This window comes from Lynx canadensis, chromosome F2 (assembly GCF_007474595.2).
Source record: "Lynx canadensis isolate LIC74 chromosome F2, mLynCan4.pri.v2, whole genome shotgun sequence".
NCBI lineage: Eukaryota > Metazoa > Chordata > Mammalia > Carnivora > Felidae > Lynx > Lynx canadensis.
This window is the reverse complement of record NC_044320.2, coordinates 41,344,575-41,359,564: the sequence shown is the minus strand read 5'-3', so window position 1 is coordinate 41,359,564 and position 14,990 is coordinate 41,344,575. Positions and strand designations below refer to the sequence as shown.

Here is a 14,990-nt window from a genome sequence, read left to right as displayed (position 1 = left end):
TGAAATCTTTTTATGATTCACTTGCAAACTGGGTCACGCCGTGCCGTCCAAATGCTGGTCACATTCATCTTCATTCTGAATTTGAATACATCTACATTATCAGTGTTGCAGTTTAATAATTCTGTAACACCTCTTTTGTGAAGAATTCAGAGAACACATTGCATGTAGTTACAAATGATGTCAAAGCAGAAACCCTCAAAAAGTACGACCCACTTGTCCGTGCATATATATGTGAAACTCCCCTTTAAATGTTCATGTTACTTTTTTTTTATTTAAAGTGAAAATATTTTGATAAATGACATGGATTCCATGTGCGAAGAGGGCTTATAGACAGGTTTGTAGGGAAGTGAGAGTCTTCTTGGCAAAATTTCCAGTTTAGAGTTTTTGACGTACAAGTTCTTATTTAGATTTAGTTTAGGCTTATTATAGTAAAGCAAAAAAATCAAAATTCTTTTTTTTTTTTTTTTTTTGAGAAACAAAAATCTCCAAGTTTCTTCCCTTCTCCTCACAATCTAAACAAAATTCAAATACCCATTACAACTTTGTTTCATCTTTAGAGGCCTTTACTCAAAGAAGCCAAAGAATTTAGACTTCTCTGCTCCATCCCCTGGAATACATTTGGCTTTGTTCTTTGCAGTATAGGCAATTGCTGTTAAATAGACTTTAGGTTTAACATGTAATTAATAGTTTGGCATTTCCCAAGGGCTTTCCTTGGGACCCTTTCTGTATCTGTTTTGTATTACAGGGCTCCCTTGCTAAATATTTCCAGATCATATAGATTTAGATAAGACAAGTTCCAGAACTTAAAGTATTTTTTATTTTGACATTTACAGTATTTATTAGTGTAATGAAAATAATACTTTGACAAGTCCCCAAGTAATAAATGGCAATATTCTCAACCTCTGAGAAGTTTAGAGTAACTTTCAGTGGCTAGTGACCACCTGATATCCAACTGTTCTCTTTTCAGAGGTGTTAGCAAATTTAATGTTCCTTGGGATTGGGCCTTTTAGCATGCTTTCTGATGCTGGTAATTGTGTTTCTTCCCAGTCCCTCTGGGTAGTCAGTGGGGCTGACATACCTTGTTCCTTCATCTAGGAGAATTAGAGTTAAGAAAGGATGAACTACAGCTTTGGGCAAATCACATCCTTGTGCCTGGGCTGAGTCTGGGGAATGCTGGGAGTCTTGATGTATTGGGGAAGCAGCCATTACCCCCAAACCAAAGTGTGTTAATCAGAGGGCAGTGTGGGTCATCCTGAGTATCAGGAGGCCTAACTGAACTGGAACATAATTTCAAGTCCATCTGGGAACTAATAATGGTTCCCTTGGATGTTTTCCAGAAGTCTTCAGTGAGGTGAGTTGGGTGGCCTTTATTCATTCTCCCTCCTACAGATTGTTGCTTTCTTATGGAATTCACCTCATTTTGCCTTATAGGAACTTGAATATGTTTATGCTGTACTAGGGAAGGGATATATTTTCTCATTGTTCAATCTTTCCAACTCTTAGCATTCTGCTTTGCATAAAGATTTTTCAAATTGTAATGAAGCTCCAAATCTCTTAGAACTCTGTACTACTTGTAGTTAACATCATGCTAGCTGCTTGTGGCAAATAAACCACCAAATTTCAGTGGCTTCACCTAAAAGTTGACTTCTCATTCATGTAATGGTCCATTGTGCATGTTCCTGATCAGTGGCCACTTCACACAGTGATTCAGGAACCCAGGCTCCTTTTCTCTTGTGGCTCTGCCTCTTCTAGGCCTTATAATCCTCTACATCCAGCCAGAGATAGGGGAAGAGTAAGTGGAAAAGGGACATCAGCATCTTAATCACCTTGCCTGGAAGTGACAGGCATTATTTCCACTCATGTTCTGTTGGGGAGAACAAGTCACATGGCCCCACTAGCTGCAAGTAGTTCCTGGTAGGCTGCTGCTTCTGAGTGGAGAAAGGGAAGCTATAGAAGAAAGAGCACATTTTTGAAGACAAGCTGTCTCCGTCCTCTCTCCCATGAAGTGTACAGCTTGAAGAATGACAGAGTTGTTCAACATAGGATCTGAGAGGACTTTAGAGCCATTATATCCCCTTTCTCCATTTTACAGCGGAGGAGACATGGATGTTAAGTGGTAATGAGAATGTTCCAAGTCCACACAGCTAGTTAATGGCAGAATAGGGGCTAGAAATTGGGTTTTCTGACAGTCAGTTACTTTTGTAGCACTCTGATTGAAGTGCTTATGATTTTTGCACTGTTTAGGTTCTCAGGTTCTCAGGTGACTGAGAACAGGGGATGGGGAGTCTTTTTTGTGGAAAGTTCAGTTGGAGTTGTGGTGTCAGGTTTCCTTTTGGGGTATTTAACCCCACTTCTACTTTCCCCTTGTAGCCTTTCATCTCTGGCGTACAGAAGTGAAGTGATTCCCATACTAGAAGGTAAGTCTTGGTATGATTTAAAAGAACCTCTATTCAAAACCTTCTAGTGCTCAACATAAATCTTCTTTTGAGATTTTTTTTTAAAGGTTTCTAGAAGGTTCTTGTTAAAGTATACTTGTAGACATCACTCAGGTAATATATAAGCATCCAAGAATCTCTCTTTACTGATTGGTTTGTCAGCATGTTGAACAGTGGTGAGCAGGGACTTGAGGGAACAAGAGAGGGTGGGTAAGTTTTGAGAAGGAAGAGGAGACAGGAAGGTTTGGAGGGTGGGATATTTTGGGCAGGGGAGACAGGAATGATGGGAAAACTTTGGTAAAGATTTGAATGAATGGCCTGGAAGGTGGAGGAGCACTCAAGACACGTTTCTTCTCTCCCCTTGTGGGTGATACCACTGGGGCTGACCATTGTCTTGTGGCAAAGAGTCTAGGGTTCTAGACCTGGTTCTATACTCGATCCTTGAGTACCATTGGGGCAGAGACTTAACCTTTCTGGGCTTCAGTTTTTCTGCTTTTAAAAGAGCAGGGTGTATTAGACCAGTAGTTTTCTAACTATGTTATCTGGGGACTTGGGGTCTGGTGGATGTGCTTCAAGGGCATCACTGCAGGAATGGCTGTGAATAGCAAGTGGTTTGTTGTGCCTTGCCACCCCCACTTAAATTAGCTCTGCTCTGCTTTATATTGAATTTCTTTAATTCTTTATTTAAGAGAGCATGTGTGAGCAAGCAGGGGGTGGGAGGAGAGGGAGAGAGCATCTTCAGGCTCCATGGTCAGCATGGAGCCTGATGCGCGGCTCAATACCACAACCCTTGGATAATGACCTAAGCCCAAATCAAGAGTCAGACACTCAACTGACTGAGCCATCCAGGCACCCCTTGTATTGAATTTCTGTAGAAACTTTTTGTTTGAAGAATGGCTTCTGTGTGTAAAAGAGAATTTGGAAAGTATTCAGCCTAGACAGTTCTTTAGTTTTCTTCTGGTTATAACATTTGGGAATCTGATCAGTACCCAAAGTCTTCAAATCTTGGGGGCTATGTACTGGCCAGATCTTGGGCTTCCATGTTCCCTGTCCTCAGGAGGCTGTAAATAAAACTGACAACTATAGGGATTTGGACAACTACTGAATGGAACACACTGTCAAATGCACAATAAGGAAGACTCCTTTACTGAGGTCTACTAAGTGCCTGGCTCTGTTTTAGGCATTTTATGTAATTGAATATTTAAATCTCAATTCAGTTAGGTAGATACTGTTATTACCATTGTATTAAAAATTTTAAATGTTTCATTTTTGAGTTAGTGCACATGGGAGGGACAGAGAGAGAGGGGGACAGAGGATCTGAAGTGGGCTCTGTGCTGACAGCAGAGAGCCCACCCATGAACCGTGAGATCATGACCTGAGCCAAAGTTGGATGCTCAACCAACTGAGCCACCCAGGCATCTGCTATTACCATATTAAAAATGAGGAAATTAAGGCTCAGAGAAGGCAACTCAGCTCTCAAGAAACAGGGTCAGGATCCAAAATTGGCTCTGACTCCAGGGTCCTTGCTCTTGGTTCTCCCTCTGAGTGGCTCTTGGCTCTGTTTGTGGGCTTTCTCACCCCCCATTCATCCCCAGATGGCTCTTTCATAGTGGAGAGACTTTCTGTCACAAGTAGGTTTAGCTATAGTAGCTACAGTCCTGTAGCTGTCAAGGTGACTTAAGTTCTCAACTGGGCTACAAATGCTTCACTAAGTACGGGTGCTTGGCCCAGGACAGTCTGATGCATGGTAAATGACCCATCACTTACAAGCTCCTTCAGGATGCAGAGTTCCTGAGGGATCCAGCATAAGACAAGGAGCTAGGCTGCCCTGAGAACCTTATCCTGATTATTTTACAGTAAAGTGTACTAAGATTCTGGTTATAGGGAAGGAGAAACCACTTGACAAAAATGGACCAAAACCTTTAAGTCTAAAAATGGCAATATATTGAGAGGTACTAGATTGTTCTCAGATTTTCAACCTCCCTTGGCTTTTTGCTTCTAACTCAATATATTTTCAATGCCTTTGCCAACCTTAGTCCTATTAGTAAATGCCATTCAACCTGTGAACTAATTGTGTAGGAGCAAAATGAAGTTGAAGACGGACTTGTAACCTATGCTTCCTCAGCCCACTTCTGTGTGTGCCTAAGTTGTAGGGTTTAGCCTGTCTCCCTTATGCTGGCTGTTTGAGTAGTGTAACCTTGGTGATGAATTCCAGATGTTGAACTATGTAGTGCTTCAGGAGTTTAGATGTTGTAGTTCTGAGTGAATAAATGTATTTTTTTTCTTATGATTAAAAGGCTAAACAGCAGGTCATGCGTACCTATGCATGCAAAAGAATATTTGTATTTTTGATCAGGTGAAATGCACCTGGGGACTGTAAATATCACAGATTGGTGTAATGTGATTGAACCTAAAAGTCTAAATGGCTCAAAAGACCAACTCTAGACATTCTTTTTCCTTTTTCCCCAACCACAGTTCTTCACTCCCCTTCTGTTCCCTCTTTGCCTCTTCCACTCCCCCTCTCTCCTGTTCCTCCCTCTTTCTTTTTGCCTTAGTGGATCACTCATCCATTAGTAATGAACCTAGATCATCAGGTTGATGTGAGGATTGTCTTCAAGTCTCAGAAGAAAACCAAACTATTAGAGTCTATTGGAAGGTTTTTTGGGAAGCGTTTTAGTAGAGATCACAATCTTTAGATTCCTGTAGAAGTCTGGAGTCAACATCTTTTAGAGGATGGGTTTTCTCTAATAGTGGTTTTCTGATTAGTATTTTGGGGAGGTGTTTGGGATGGAAGAACTTTTCCCGTGACTTCTTACATCTGGTAAAGGAAACTCCACTAGCTAGAGGGATATTCCTGGCCTCCTGGCCCACTGGTTGGAGAAAGAATGATGCAAAGTGGCCTAGCTGGCTAAGCCTTCTCTCTGGGAGGTATTAGATATATCTGTTACCTTGCTTGTTATGGTATCACAGGTGTTTGTATATATCCAGACTCCTCAGATTGTATACTTTGAATGTGTAGGTTTTTTTTGTTTAAAAAGCTGGAATAAAGGGGAAAATTACTGGAAAAAAAATTCTACCAAAGGGCACAGTCATATTTGTCTCTTTGTTCAGAATTATCAACCTCATGCCTAATTACTGATTTTTTTTCTTAACCCCTAGAAGCTAGAGTTTTTTGTCATTTCATTTCATTCATTTGTTCATTCAGAAATCTTCATTACTGTGCTGAATGAATAAATTGGGAACAACACAAATGATACATGGTTGAGCCCTTTTCTTCTGTCTGGTAGAGAAGAAAAATAAATAAGCCAAGAACTGGTATAAGGTGTGGTAAGTGTTCTAGAAGGGAATGTTGTATGTACCATGGCTGAGCAAAGGAGAAGGCAGAATATATGAATGGGATGGTTGTGGAATGTGAGTATGACTTAGCCTGATCAAGTGGGGAAGCAGGAGGAAATTCTAAGAGTCCAGAACAGCGTGGGAAAGAACACTATGAGAAGAAATGACCTCCATCATTCAATTAAAGTGAGGGAATCCTGATTGGCTGAGGAGGGCTGGAGTTGAATAAAGTATTAGTGGGGGAGATGAGCATGCTTGACAGTCTCTACATACCCCATGGTAGCATTACCGTACCCATCATAACTTCTTATTTACTTGTCTAGCACCCCTCCAGACAGAAAGTTCTTTGGGGGAAGACATTGTATCTCTTTGAGCACTGTGTGAAACCAGCATGAAGCACAGTGCTTGGCATGTGGTGAGGAGACTCAACTACTTAATGGATGATTGGATGAAGGAGGAAGGTGAGAACAGCATATAGCAGGTATAGTTACCAGGTGGTTTCCACACCATGCCAGTCACACCTTAACTCCTTTCACTCAATCTTGGGTCAGTCACCCTCTCAGACTTGCACCCAGAATGCTTTCCTGGTGGCTGCCAGCCTTTTTCCATCATTTGTTGCCTGAGCCATCCTGCTGCCTTCTCCAGAGTCAGCTTTTTTGGTTGAGTCAGTTCCTGCCAGACTCACTTTGCCCTCTAGAGACTGTCTGGTCAAGGCTTCCTTTCCCTATAATCCTCCCTGGTGTCCCACCTGTGAGGTATAACACCGACCTTTAAATTTTTTTTTTTTTTTTACTTAAAACAATATTAGTGCTCACATGGTATTACTTTCATTCTTCTCAGTGTTTACCAAATACTTATTCACTATAGAATTAGGTCATCAGAAGTTTCATATTCTTTAGAATATGTATTTCATGAGGACAGGGATTCCTGACTTTTCCCTTCCTGAGTATCAAGTGTCTAGTACAGTACCTGACATGCTCAATAAACACTTACAGAGCGAATGAATGTCACATACTTGTAGAGAACTCCTGGTGTATTGCACATATTGTGGTAGTTGCATGTTATGCTCTTTTTGTCTCTCTGTGGCAAGATTTTGAGCATAAGAAACATAAGGCAAGACTCTATTCTCTTGGATTTGATATTGAGGGATGGTCGGTTTTATTTTTTATGGCTCATGTGGTAACTCTTGAATTTCTCTTTAAGCAGTCTCCACGTTATCCAAGCACAAGATTGCTATGTTGTGATCCTGCAGCCGCTGAGGCTGACAGCCTTCTGGGCCACACCCCCTTTTTTGAGATGGCTGATGTCAGTCCCAGCATGAGACAATCTCTTAATTCCAGCTGCTGACCACTGGAAAACCTAAGGGTTTTCCTTAGGTGTGCATGCCAACTCTCCTGGTTGAGTGCCCTCTAATATATAATTAATGATGACTCTCAGCAGTTCACATTTTCAGAAGCCTTTCTAAGCATGATCTCACCACCAAGCTGTGATGCCTCACTGCCATGGGGCTCCATGTGGGCCCAGGGGAGGTCTCTCAGTCCAGCCAGTCTGCAGATTTGGTGTTCAGTGATGTTATGAGGTGGGGAGTGTGCCTGGATCCAGCCACGCATTCCCACCCTGCCCCCCGCCGCCCCCCCCCCCCCAATGTAAAGCATATAACATTGATTTCCTATGGAGACCAAGTATCTACTGGATATGAAGCAAGCTTTCAATAACCTAAGAGCCTCCAAATACTGAATTTTAATTAGGGTGACCAACCGTTCATGTTGCCCAGGATTAAAGGGTTTTCTGGGAAGTGAGACTTGCGTTGCTGAAACCAGTTTAGGGAAAAGTAGGATGGTTGATCACTCTAATCCTAATAGAGATTAGAGAATGCAATTGGTCCTTGAATGGAAGAAAGCTGCATAAAGAGAGAGCAGGTCTAGCCTGATTTATCCCTTGGATGAAAACTGAGGGTGGTTTTGGTAACCCCTTGAACCTGCAATTGGTGTCAGAAGTGAGCAATCTTGTGGGTTGACTGTGCCCCTCTAATACTGTATAGTTAGCAAGCTCTTGCTCTTGGACTAAATTGTTTGCATCATAAGAAGCATTGGAACCAGGAACTGAACATCTGTTAAGCTCAGCACCTTAGTTTGGGTTGACCCAGAGACAGATCCTGAATAAGGATTTAAGTACAAGTGGTTTATCTGGGAGGTGAAGGAAAGCAATGGTAAGGAAAGAGAGAAGGAAGAGAAGGTGGCCAGTAAAGGACACCTTAGTAAGCTGGTTACTTGCTCTGGGGAGCTTAGTCTTCAATCTCTTCCACTAGAGCAGAGTTTCTTACACTTGATGCTATTGCCATTTCGGGCTGGGTAATTCTTTGTTAGGGGGCTTTCCTGAGAATTGTAGGGTATTTAACAGCATCCTGGTTTCCATTGATAGATGTCATGGCACTCCTTTTCCCCCAGTTCTGACAACCAAAAATGTCTGCAGACATTGTCAAATGCCCTCCTCGGGTACAAAATTGCCTGGTTGATAACCAGTGTTCTAGCACACACACTCAGAGTTATCCCATGTAGAGGTTGAGGGAGTTGGAGTATCTATGCACTAATTTTTCATTTTTTCAGGGCTGCTGAGGAAGGCTTTGGATAAAGCTGGCCATTTATGGTTGGCTAGTGCACATGAAGTGGTATGAAGGATCTGAGCAGGGCACTGACAGTATCGGCTTCTATCTCCTATATTCTGTCTCTGCAGGCCAGTTTTTTCTCCATTTAGTGGAATCTGATTTCTGACCACTCCTAGCTGCACATATGAATCCTATCAGTCTTTAAATCCTAATTCCAAATTCCCAGGACAGATGATCTGAGTTGCCAAATTTGGGTCAGATGTTCAATCTGGCTAATCAGCTATGACCATATAGTACAAATATGGTTTTTGAGGGGCCCACTCCTGTTTCCGTTCAGTACAAGTGGGCAGCATGAGGAGATTGGATATTGTGTATAGCTGGGTTGAAGCAGGGATGGGCAATTATTTCAGCAAACACGTATCAGGCATCTCCTATGTGCAAGGCTATTTGAAGGATACACAGACGAATGACTTGTCAGAATGCCCAAAATGTGTGAACAGAATACACAGTTTAAAAACAGAGTCTATACCTCTGGGGATGACATGGTAGGAAACACTTTCTTTCACTGATACCTAGGTGAGTGAGTGTGCTAAAGAGAGCCAGAAGAAAAGCTGAGGTAATTGTCACTCCATGTGTATACTCCATGGTGAACAAAATGGATGTCTTTTAAAAAGATTCAAGAAAAGATTCATTTTGAGCTGGGGGGGGAGGGAGGGAGAGAGAATTAGTGAATGAATAATGAGTGGGGGAGGGGCAGAGAAGGAGAGAGAACATCCTAAGCAGGCTCTGCACTGTGAGCTGAGCCTGATGGAGGGCTCGATTCCACGACAGTGAGATCATGACCTGAGCTGAAATTGAATGGAATGTTTAACTGACAGAGCTGTTCAGGTGCCCCCAAATGGACATTTTGATGGGCTGGGGCAATTTTCTACCTAGACCCCAAGATGAATTTAGAGCTCATGACCAAATTCTCTCAGGCCTTCTCTTCTAGGGGAAGGTTGTGTGGTCTGGTATTAGGTTGACTGCCAGGGCAAAGAAGGTGGGGTGGGGAAGAAATGTCTATGTAAGATAGCCTATTGTCTCTTTTCTGTCTGTAATAAGGCAGGGGCGATGGGGAGTGCCGACTGCCAGCCCTTCTCATCGCCAGCCCCATTCTTTTTTCAGTGCAATTAAAGACACAACCAAATCAGGAACAGAATGATTCCTTGTTAGACTCTGGTGTGAGGGGCTCTTCGCCCTTAGCAAGGCTGTTTGCTTGGCAAGTGCAGAGGGGTTGAATTGTCCTATGCCCTGTGAGTCCTTCAGATTTCACATGGGGACAGCAGTATATGTTTGGCAGAGTAAGGACCTTGGTTTTTACTTGGAACGTGTGTTTATTGGGAGTGACTTTCTGGAGGGTCTGATAGAGGTTATGGGGGTTTGGGCATAGCTCCTCCAGGTAGCTTAATGCCATATACAACCCAAGGAGACACTAGCCATGTGGGTTGCAGTGTGACATTGCCTCTGGGACAGTGGCTCTGCCAGTTCATGCCTAGTTCCTTTACAGAGAACCGCTTGCCAAAATGTGATGGTGCTTCTGCCCTGTTGTACCTCTTAGTTTCTTCTGGTCATTTCCCAGGCCTGACTGTGGTGGGGGAAGGTGAACCATTGTTTAACCTGGGTCCTCCTGAACTCTTGGAGGACAGCTGATTTGTTTGTGGTGGTTGTCATCCCAAACCTTGAGGCTTCATTTGGGTAGGAGGCCATTAGCTTTGAAATCCATGTCTAAATTTGTGCTGAGGTCACATCCTGAGGGCTGCTCCTAGCCAATGGCTAATTGTGGCAGGGAGACTGAGGCAGGCCTATTTATGGGGTGGGGGGGGAACATATATATCCTCTGGAGGCCAACCTTGGCTTTTGAGCTCGCTGATGGCCTTGCCAAACCTTCTGTAGGCTACTCAGCCACCTTGGAAGCTTGCACCTACCCTCTCCTCCCTCTTGAGACATGCCCAGTGATCTGAGCACTCTCCAGCTTTATCCAGCTCCTCCTCATTTCATCTCTGTAAAGGTACTTCTCCTAATACAGGCCTTGCACATGTAATCCTATCTTGGTATCTGCTTCTCAGTGGGCCAGACCAACACAGATCACTCTGTAATTTACAGTTTGAACTGAGGTACTAATGTAGTGAAAGAAAAAAATGATAAAAAAAATAACAGTAGTAAACTAGAGCTGGCCTAGAGAGACCTAAGCAAAATTTTTGAAGAAAACCTGATTGCTTTGATGGAGATTCCTCAATATACGAGTAAAGCTGATACCTGATACTTTGCTTGGTGAATATGAAAAATGAGAACTCAACCCATTTAATTCTACAAAATGACCAGTTTAGTTAAACTAACATTTGTAGAGTGACTCTTGTATGCCAAGAAAGAGGCTGGGCATAGGAAGGTGAATGAGACGTGGTCTCTGCCCTCATGTGGCTTGTGATCTAGAGGGGAAGATCCACGTGTTTTGATAGTTTTACTGAGATAGGATTCGTGTAAGATAGAGTTGGCAATGGGACTGACTCTGCTGTATAAAGATAGGAACCAGTTCCCTCCCTCCCCCCAATTCCTAGTACCTTCCTAGGAGGCAGTGTTGACACTGGGGGAAGGACTTGGGCAAACTTTGGAGGCCTGGTTTATGCCAGGGGAGGAGTGAGAGGGGTAGCCAGTGATAAAAGTAAGGCAAGTGAGATGTGTGTTCTAGCTCTAGGATAAAGTGCTATGGATCCCTAGCACTTCTTTTTTCTTTTAAATTAGCAAGAAAGGCCGTGTCCCCTTCCTCCCATACATGGGTGGAAAAACAGCTTTGTAATGCACACACTGACTAGACTGAAGATGTGTTTTCTGAGGAATTCCTGTCGTATGTACAAGTATACAGAAGCAAATCAACCAAGCCCTTGTGCGCCCTCCAAGGCAGCTTGCATTTAGCAAATACTGGTGAATAAAGCCTACTCAGACAAGCAGGTAGGTAATCGGCTTCCTCTGGGCTCTCTTTACAACACCTCTCCTGTGAAGCAGCTGGTGCTACCAGGTTTTCTGGCAAAGGTGCTCTTTCTACAAGTGGGGCTAGGAAGGAGCACAGTGCAATGAAAAAACAAAACCAAACTTGAACAAAAATCACTTGAATAAACAGATGCCTGCTTTACCCCTCTAGCCTTTTTCTTGGCCTCATGATGCCTGACAAAAATCGAGCCGAAAGTGACGGCTGGGCTAAGATGAGGCCAGCAATATGTCACCTGATCATGCCGAGACCCCAGGGGATGGAAAAGGCATTTAGCTCTAAGCTCAGCCATGGTTGCTGCAGTGAGACAAGAGTCTTGCAGCTCTGGCAGCTCCTCCTCCTCCTTTCTGTCTTTTTTTTTAATATATGAAATTTATTGTCAAATTGGTTTCCATATAACACCTAGTGCTCATCCCAAAAGATGCCCTCTTCAATGCCCATCACCTACCCTTCCCTCCCTCCCACCCCCCCCCCCCCCCATCAACCCTCAGTTTGTTCTCAGTTTTTAAGAGTCTCTTATGCTTTGGCTCTCTTCCACTCTAACCTCTTTTTTTTTTTTTTTTCCTTCCCCTCCCCCATGGGTTTCTGTTAAGTTTCTCAGGATCCACATAAGAGTGAACACATATGGTATCTGTCTTTCTCTGTATGGCTTATTTCACTTAGCATCACACTCTCCAGTTCCATCCACGTTGCTACAAAGGGCCATATTTCATTCTTTCTCATTGCCACGTAGTACTCCATTGTGTATATAAACCACAATTTCTTTATCCTCCTCCTCCTTTCCACATGATTCAGTTTCATGCCATTTGCAATTGTGAGACAAAAGAATGTTCCAAATTCCAGGCCCCCATCCTGAAGCACCCTTGGTAAGCCCAGGGAAGGAAGCTCAGCAACCTCACACATTCCGCTCGCCATGGGCAGCTAGTGGTGAGGTTTGAGGGATAGAGCCATTCCTCATTTTCAGCTTTTAACCCCAATGGGTAGGAGATCTCTTGAACTTGAAAACAAAGTTTTATGCTTTTAGGGAAAAATGTTAAAATGGCAAAAACTTCTTAAAGCCTGGGGTTTATTTTTCTGTGCTGCATAGGAGATCACAGCATTGGCATCCATAGCTGTAGTCCGTGAAAAAGTGCTAGACGTTGTCTGTACATGGCATATTTGCCTTATCCATGGGGTGAAAAGCAACCAGCATCTCAGAAAACTTCAAAGCCCACTTGCATGTTTGCTCAGAACCATTATCGCTTGCCACCTGTTGTATCATAGATTGCACTTCTCATCACTTTGGTGCTGGCTTTCACCTACAAGCCTTTTCAGTGCATGTGGCCTGGCTTCTGGGGCCTAAGTTTGTGTTGTCACAATTGGGCAGAGCTTTATGCAGGAATGCAGTGACTCTGGAGTGTGTGTGCACCTTGATAGCAAAGGGGGATTAAAAGGTAATACTTTTAGTCTTTTAATCTGTGGCCCAAAGATACCTTAACATGGGGTCGTAGCTTGTCTTGTAGGAACCTACATCAAAATGAAATAGTACCGTATCGTCATTATGGCACTTTAATTTCATTTGGATGGGTCATCTGAGCACCAAAGGGTTTTAGATTCTACCTAAACAGTTCTAGTGTGGTGCCAGCAGGGTGAAGCCATAGATCAGGTGAGGATGTGAGTGAGAAGCAACAAAAGGGAGATAGGGAATATAGGTTGCCCTTTCAAAATTATTTCTAGCTAATGGGAGGAGATCCAAAAGGTAGAAGATAGGTGTGTGTGGGGGAAATAGAAGAAAGTGTTGTGTTTTTTCCTTCAGTTCTTTTTCTTAAGAAGAGAGTGATAGGGGGCTAATGGTGGAAAGTGAGCATTGACGGGATGTCTTTATTTCATTTCCTTCTCTTTCCCCTTTCTCTTCCTTTGCATCTATTTCTTCCATTCTTCCTAGTTAGCCAATCAACCTTGGTCAGGAAGAGGGTATAGTGTGGTAAGAAATTACTTGCAAAAAAGGAAGATCATTTGCTATTTACTATTCATAGACCCTGTCTTCTAAAGAGGACAGATTCTATTAGGTAATGCCTCTTGTTTACCAGGAGAATCACGAGTGTGAGGATTCATGATTAGGGAATCCAGGAGAGAGATAAATTGCTGGAGATGACAAAAGGGGCTGGGAATTAGGAATTTCCAGGAGGCAGTGAAGACTGAGATGGTAAGTCTCAAAAATCTGCATGGAAAAAATGTCAAGAGGAATAATTCAGACTGGGTCTTTAGAAGGAAACATTGATCTAGTCTGGATTTTTATTAAATTTCACCGGGTAATGTGTGATCTAACCTATTCTTTCATATTCCCATTAGATTTTCAGCAAAAATCTGCATTAAGTGCTAATACTTGGCAGAATGGGATTTGCTTTTAAGAGCTATGGTGAAGTGCCAAATCCAACTTCAGGAAAGAATAGAGGATATTTGTTGTGTTCTGGAGGATGCTTTTGGCTACAAGTGACAGGGAAGCCAGCAAGCTGTGATCAAACCAAAGGATGATTATCTGTTTAGCACATTGGAGACAGGTGGTTTAAAGACTGGTTGAACACCTCTAGTATGCCCTGATGCTGGCTTAGCATCTCTGGAATTTTCTTGGTCTGTCCCTCCTGGTTGCAAGATGACGATGTCGTTCTAGTCATCAAGGCTTGGACTTGAAAGAATGAGCCCTTCTTTTCGTATTAGGGAGGAAAAGTCTTTTGCAGAGGACTCCCAACAGATGTTCCTATGTTTCTCATTGACCAACAGTAGGTCATTGGACTCCTCTAGCTGCAAGGGAGGCTTGGGGAACATCTGGTTTTTCTTAGTCTCTGTAGTGGGATTGAGCAAGAGGTGACTGCGAATGGTGATGGCATAGCCACTGCTGTGTATGTGCAGGTGTTTGCAGGCACTGTAGGTCCTTAGAGGAGATGCTTGCACAAAGGCGGCTATGAAAGATTTCCTCTGCATTTTTCATAAAAATGGGCTTCTTTTTTCTCTTTTTCCAGTATCTGCTTCCTTTATAGGATCGCCTCTGGTGATATTGGGAGATATTTGTTTGTATCCTGGTCCTTACACAGTGAATTTCAGAAAAACTCATTTTCTTTCTTTCCCTGATGGAGTATATGTCACCTAATTCTGAGGAGACACAGCACATATTTCAGGGTACAGATCAGACTGGACCCCAGCAGGGTACTGAATGAGCAGGAGTCCATGGCTAACCCAGATTTAAGGAGCTTGGTTTTGTGATTGTGTATTGCTAAAGCACCAGGGGCCCAGCTTTTAAATGAGAATTTCCTATACCTGGCTTTGTTTTTTTGTATGTTTGTTTCTTTGTTTTTTTTTCTTCTTTCTTTGTTTTGTTAAAAGAAGTGACATTAATATGACTTTTGTAAGGGGGAAAAATCAGATTTCCTGGAGTCTGTCTTGCCTATAGGAGGCTGTTAGCTGCATGTATCTTTTAAAGAAGACCAGTTGGTGATAATAAAAAGGCATTTAACAGGACACTCTGAAGAATGGCTTCCAGACCCTAGAAGATTGAGTGCTGTGTTTAATGGTCACCTTCAGAAATCACTGGTTTATGTTCTTTCGATGTATCTGT

The 14,990-nt window shown here is 42.8% G+C and overlaps 1 protein-coding gene across 1 annotated transcript in view; it reads right to left on the bottom strand.

Moving 5' to 3' along the window:
- The window catches only part of LOC115506033 (60S ribosomal protein L32-like), a 29,157-nt gene extending 14,798 nt beyond the window's left edge, over positions 1 to 14,359 (bottom strand). The window contains 1 exon segment of the mRNA XM_032591896.1: positions 14,157 to 14,359. Coding sequence (XP_032447787.1) covers positions 14,157 to 14,359 — 203 coding nt within the window.
- Between the last annotated feature and the right edge of the window lie 631 nt (positions 14,360 to 14,990).